This window comes from Hemiscyllium ocellatum, assembly GCF_020745735.1.
Source record: "Hemiscyllium ocellatum isolate sHemOce1 chromosome 27 unlocalized genomic scaffold, sHemOce1.pat.X.cur. SUPER_27_unloc_1, whole genome shotgun sequence".
Classification (NCBI taxonomy): Eukaryota; Metazoa; Chordata; class Chondrichthyes; order Orectolobiformes; family Hemiscylliidae; genus Hemiscyllium; species Hemiscyllium ocellatum.
Window position 1 is genome coordinate 1,455,943 of NW_026867476.1, and position 6,506 is coordinate 1,462,448.

At 54.5% G+C, this 6,506-nt stretch overlaps 1 protein-coding gene across 2 annotated transcripts in view; it reads left to right on the plus strand.

Annotated features, from left to right (window-relative positions):
• The first annotated feature begins 573 nt into the window (after window positions 1–573).
• Window positions 574–6,506, plus strand: part of LOC132807110 (FH1/FH2 domain-containing protein 3-like) — a 69,578-nt gene continuing 63,645 nt past the window's right edge. For both annotated transcript variants that reach the window (XM_060821408.1, XM_060821409.1), the window contains exons 1-2: window positions 574–2,235; window positions 3,935–4,090. In XM_060821408.1, the coding sequence (XP_060677391.1) occupies window positions 1,873–2,235; window positions 3,935–4,090 (519 nt within the window). In that variant the 5' untranslated portion in view covers window positions 574–1,872. The remainder of the gene's footprint in view (window positions 2,236–3,934; window positions 4,091–6,506) is intronic.

Below are 6,506 nucleotides of genomic sequence, written 5' to 3' on the forward strand. Positions count from 1 at the left end.
TCCTCTAATCATTCACTTTCCAGTGGGCACTGGGAGGGAGTGACAGAGAAAAAGGAAGTGAGGGAGAGAGAGAGAGAGAGAGAATGACTTTTGCAACAAGAGCTGGAAATAACAGGGAGGGCGAGAGATGGATGGCAGGAGGGCTGGTCAATGGGGGACAGAGACGGTGAAGGAGTGAGTGACAAAGGAGGGAATTATGTTCTGAGCCCCACCTTCCTGAAATCTCTCCGCCAAATCCCATCAGATCACATTGCCCCCCGTTTCTGTCCCTCATTCACCAATATCGCACCCGCCCCACCCATCTGTGCTATCCTCCCAATCCCCGGTGCCTCTAACATGCCCCTCTAACGTGCTGTCTCACTCCGTCTCACACCCACCCCCCTCTCTCTGGGGCAGGGGGAGATGACACACCGAGAGAGAGTGTGACAGAGGGAGATGTGCCAACTCGCACTTGCCCGAGGGCACGAGCCGTCCTTATCAGTGGATGGGAGGGTCAGCCCAAACCTGGAAGGAGGGCTGCCAATGACGACAGGAAAAGGGAGGCTGGAAAACTCACGGCTGGTTGGGACGGAGGGTGGGGAGGGGAAAGCAAGACTGAAACATTTGCTGGGAAGTTGGCGAGGAGGGAGAGAGAGAGACAGAGAAATTCCACCGAGTGTTGAGGAGGGCAAGAGACGTCGATATATTGCAGAGAGAGAGAGAGAGAGAGAGAGAGAGAGGAACTCTCAGTCACCGGCTCTCCGTCCTCAATAGAAGATCTCTCATTTCGACCAGGACCGAGCTCCCTCGTCGCCCTCTCCTCGTCTTCTGCCTCTCTCATCATCTTTCCCTTCCCCCCCACCCTCCTTATCCCCCTGGAATCCTCCTCCCCCTCCCCACCCCTGCCCTCACCCACCCTTTCTCAACCTCCTCCCCTTCCACATCCACACCCTTCTCACCCCCCTCTCTCCCTTCCTCCCCTCGGGTGCTGAGGGCTGACTCAAAAGGCGAATTCCTCTGTCCCTGACCCTCCCCCACGACCTCCTGTGTCCGCTTTGAATCCTCTCTGACCCCTGACTCCGTGCCCCCCAGCCCCTCTTCCCCCTTGCCTCCCCCGTCACCCACCCACCCCCTGACTCCTCTCCCAGACCCCCCTCGCAACCCCGGCCCCTCTCCTTAACCCCTCTCCCCTGTCCCCATTCCTCGATCACCTTCTCCCCTCTCTCTAACCCCTCTGTCTCCCCTTGACACCACCCCAACCCTCTCCCTGACCCCCCCTCCTTCATTCCTTGACCCCACTCCCTGTGACCTCTCTCATTGACCCCTCTCCCCTGCCCACTTTCCTTGACCCCTGACCCCCCTCTCTTGGTCTCTCTCCTCTCCCTTAAACTGTGATCCCTCTTCCCTTGACCCTGCTCCTCTCCATGACCCCCTTCTTGACCTCTCTCCCCTGATCACACTTCCTTGACGTCTCTTGCCTGGACTTCTCTCCCCTTGACCCCTCTCCCCCTTGAACTCTCTCCTCTCTTGACCGCTCTCATCTCCCCCTACTCCGTGACCCCTCTCGGCCCTCGACCCCTCTCCTTCTTTGACTGCTCTCCCCTTGACCCTTTCCCTCCTTAACCGCTCTCACCTTAACCTCTGACCTCTCTCTCCCCCTTGACGTTTCTCCCCTAGACCTCTCCCCTTTACCCCTCCCCCACCACGTGACCCCCCTCTCTCCCCCCCCACCACGTGCCCCCTCTCCCTCTGTGACGTCCCCCCCACCACGTGCCCCCCTCTCCCTCTGCGACGTCGCCCCCCCACCACGTGCCCCCCTCTCCCTCTGTGACGTCTCCTCCCACCACGTGCCCCCCCTCCCTCTGTGACGTCTCCCCCAGCCCCTGCCCCCCGATGTGGGAGACCCCGTTGACGGACGGTGTCAAACGGCGGCTGCGGCTGCAGAGCCTGGACTTCACCGACCTGTGGGAGGACGGCGAGGGGGACGCGCTGCCGCCCGAGGGCCCGGACCCGGACCCGGACCCTGTCCCCCGGCTCCTCCCTCCCCCTCCTCCGCCTCCACCGGCCCCGGCCCGGCCCCAGGCTCCGCCGGGCACCGTCCGCCTCTTCTGGAGAGCCCTGCCGGGGGAGCCCCCGCCGCCGCTGCTGCCCCGGTGCAGCCGCTTCGGCCCGCGGACGCTGTGGGCCTCCCTGGAGCCGGTGGCCGTCGACGGGGACGCGCTCGGCCGCCTGTTCGCCGCCACCCACCACCAGCAGGTGAGAGCCTCGTCCTCTCTCCCCTTCCCCCCTCCACGAAATGGTTTGCTCCGGCCACCCCCCTCCTCCTCCTCCTCCCTCGCCGCGGTTGGAACAGTCCGATGGCAGTCCTGAAGGAAGGGAGCGACCATCGGCCGCGGGGGAGGGGGGGGGGAGTCTTCACGTGGAGGGGGGTGGACGCGCCGTGGACCGGCCCGACGCCTTATGACGTCACGTTACGTCAAGCCACCCCCCGCTCCGAGCTGCGGATGGAAGAGTCGGCGGGCAGTTTGAATGGGAGGGTCCTACCATTGTGCATCAGAATGGGGGAGGAGGTGTGTGTGTGTGTGAAGAGGTGAAGGACAACCTCCTCTCAACCCCCTTCAGGATAGTTCTCCCCCTGGCGGTGGCCCAGTGGTGATGTCACTGGGTTAGGAACCATTTGCCCCGCCCCCCTCCAAAAAAAATAGTGGGTTCGAATCCCACAGGTGGGATTATACAGATCTGATGGAGAAATGTTTGGGAACCAGTTTGGGTTGTTAGGAAAAGGGGGGGGGGGGAGGGAGGAGAAAGGTCAGGATTTAAGGACCCTCCCTCAGCACCGAGGAAAGAGTTGGTCTTGGGGGTGGGGTGGAGGGTGCCCCAAGGAGAGCAGTCAGCGCCCAGCGCCAGGGACCGGGTTTGATCCCACCCTCTGGACACGGGGCGTCCGCTCCGGTTTCCTCCCACAATCCAGGGATGTGCAGGTTAGGGTGGATCGGCCGTGCTAAATTACCCATAGTGCCCAGGGATGTGCAGGTTAGGGTGGATTGGCCGTGCTAAATTACCCATAGTGCCCAGGGATGTGCAGGTTAGGGTGGATTGGCCGTGCTAAATTACCCATAGTGCCCAGGGATGTGCAGGTTAGGGTGGATTGGCCGTGCTAAATTACCCATAGTGCCCAGGGATGTGTAGGTTAGGGTGGATTGGCCGTGCTAAATTACCCATAGTGCCCAGGGATGTGCAGGTTAGGGTGGATTGGCCGTGCTAAATTACCCATAGTGCCCAGGGATGTGTAGGTTAGGGTGGATTGGCCGTGCTAAATTACCCATAGTGCCCAGGGATGTGCAGGTTAGGGTGGATCGGCCGTGCTAAATTACCCATAGTGCCCAGGGATGTGCAGGTCAGGGTGGATTGGCCGTGCTAAATTACCCATAGTGCCCAGGGATGTGCAGGTTAGGGTGGATCGGCCATGCTGAATTGCCCCATAGTGCCCAGGGGGTGTGTGGGTGAGCCAGGGTTATGGGGATAGGGTTAGGTCATTGAGGACTCAGTGGCCTGAATGGTTTGCTTGCATACTGCAGGGACTCTCTGAAGAACAGGTGGACAGACAAAGGAGTGGATAATGGAATGACTGCCTCCTCGTTCAATGTCACAACCTGAGTGAGGGGTGGGGAGGGGTGGTGAAGTTGAACGGGAACTGTGGGACGGGGCATAGACGGACTCAGGGAGTGGGTTATGGAGCTGGAGGACGAAGTGGGAAAGGGTGGAATGGCCCCTCCTTGGGCACGAAGAATAAAACACGAGGGGAATCACTCTTTCTCTCGGTGTGGGGGAGTCTCTCTCTCTCTCTCTCTATCCCTCGGTGTAGGGGGGGTGGTGCGGCTGGTCTCTGTCTGCCTGTGCCCCATCCTCCCACAACCGTTGTGACTGAAGTCCCGGCCTTGTCTCTCTGATGCAGCGCCTATGCTCCGGGAGGACGCAGGAGCTGACTGTTCTGGGTCTGAAGAGGAGCAACGCCATCAACATCGGCCTGACTGCCCTGCCAGCCCCTCACGTCATCCGAGCTGCCCTGCTCAGCTTTGACCAGTGTGTCCTGGATAAGGACGCCATCGAGGTGGGTGTATATACGTGTGTGTGTGTATGTATATATCTGTGTGTCTGTATGTGTATATCTGTGGAGAAAGTGAGGACTGCAGATGCTGGAGACCAGAGTTTGAAAAACGTGATGCTGGAAAAACACAGCAGGCCAGGCAGCATCCGAGGAGCAGGAGAATCGACGTTTGGGGCATTCCTTCTTCAGGAATGAGGCTGGTGTGCCAGGCGGGCTGACATAAAGGGAAGGGAGGAGGGAATTTGGGGGAGGGGTGCGAGGAAGATGATAGGTGGAAGGAGGTGAGGGTGAGGGTGATCGGCTGGAGGGGGGGTGGGGACGGGGAGATCGGGAAGAAGATTGCAGGTCAAGAGGACGGTGCTGAATCCGGGGGTTGGGACTGAGATAAGGTGGGGAGGGGAGATGAGGAAGCTGGAGAAATCTACATTCATCCCTTGTGGTTGAAGGGTTCCTAGGCGGAAGATGAGGCGCTATTCCTCCAGGCGTCGTGTGGCCATGGTCTGGCAATGGAGGAGGCCAAGGACCTGCATGTCCTTGGTGGAGTGGGAGGGGGAGTTAAAGTGGTCCAGGTGTCCCAGAGGTGTTCCCTACCCACATACACACATACATATACACTGAGATATACACATACACAGATTTATACATATACACACAGAGAGATATATACATAGATACATACATATACACACAGAGGAAAACATACACAGATATATAGATACATAGATATATGCATATACACACACATATATACATATGGACACAGAGATATATACATGCACCCAGTTATGTAGACATAGACACAGATTATATACAAACACATAAATATATACATATATACACAGATTATCTTTCAGAAAGCTTTTGATAAAGTTCCACACAGGAGGTTAGTGAGCAAACTTAGGGCGCATGGTATTGGGGGCAAAGTACTGGATTGGATTGAAAATTGGTTAGCTGATAGGAAACAAAGGGTAGTGATAAATGACTCCATTTCTGAATGGCAGGGAGTGACCAGTGGGGATCGCAGCTTTTTACAATATATGTTAATGATATAGAAGATGGTATCAGCAATAACATTAGTAAATTTGCTGATGATGCAAAGCTGGGTGGCAGGGTGAAATGTGATGAGGATGTGAGGAGATTACAGGGTGACTGGACAAGTTAGGTGAGTGGGCAGATGCATGGCAGATGCAGTTTAATGTGGATAAATGTATGGTTATCCACTTTGGTGGCAAGAACAGGAAGGCAGATTACTACCTCAAGGGAATTAATTTAGGTAAAGGGGCAGTACAGAGAGATCAGGGTGTTCTTGTACACCAGTCAATGAAGGCAAGCATGCAGGTACAGCAGGTAGTGAAGAAGGCAAATAGCATGCTGGCCTTCATAACAAGAGGGATAGAATAAAGAAGCAAAGAGGTGCTTCTGCAGCTATACAGGGCCCTGGTGAGACCACACCTGGAGTACTGAGTGGAGTTCTAGTCTCCAAATTTGAGGAAAGACATTCTAGCTATTGAGGGAGTGCAGCGTAGGTTCACGAGGTCAATTCCTGGATTGGTGGGATTACCTTACACTGAAAGACTGAAGCGACTGGGCTTGTATACCCTTGAGTTTAGAAGACTGAGAGGGGATCTGATTGAGACATATAAGATTATGAAAGGATTGGACACTCTGGCAGCAGGAAACATGTTTCCACTGATGGGTGAGTGCCGAACCAGAGGACACAGCTTAAAAATACAGGGTAGACCATTTAGGACAGAGATGAGGAGAAACTTCTTCACCCAGAGAGTGGTGACTGTGTGGAATGCTCTGCCCCAGAGGGCAGTAGAGAACCAGTCACTGGATTCATTTAAGAAAGAGTTGGATAGAGCTCTCAAAGATAGTGGAATCAAGGGTTATGGAGATAAGGCAGGAAGCGGTCACTGATTAGGAATGATCAGCCATGATCACATTGAATGGCGGTGCAGGCTCGAAGGGCTGAATGGCCTACTCCTGCACCTATTGTCTATTATATACATACATACAGGTATATAAGTGTGTATATATGTGTGTGTAAGTGTAGATATGTGTGTGTATGTGTATATATGTGTATGTATATATGTGTGAGTATGTGTATATATGTCTGTATGTATATATGTGTGTGTGTGTATATGTGTGTATGTGTATGTATATGTATATGGGTGTGTGTATATATGTGTGTGTGTATATGTATGTGTGTGTATATGTATGTGTGTGTATATGTATGTGTGTGTATATGTATGTGTGTGTGTATGTATGTGTATGTATGTGTGTGTGTATGTATGTGTATGTATATGTGCGTGTGTATGTATGTGTATGTATTTATGTGTGTGTATGTATTTATGTGTGTGTATGTATTTATGTGTGTGTGTGTGTATATGTGTGTGTGTATGTGTGTGTGTGTGTA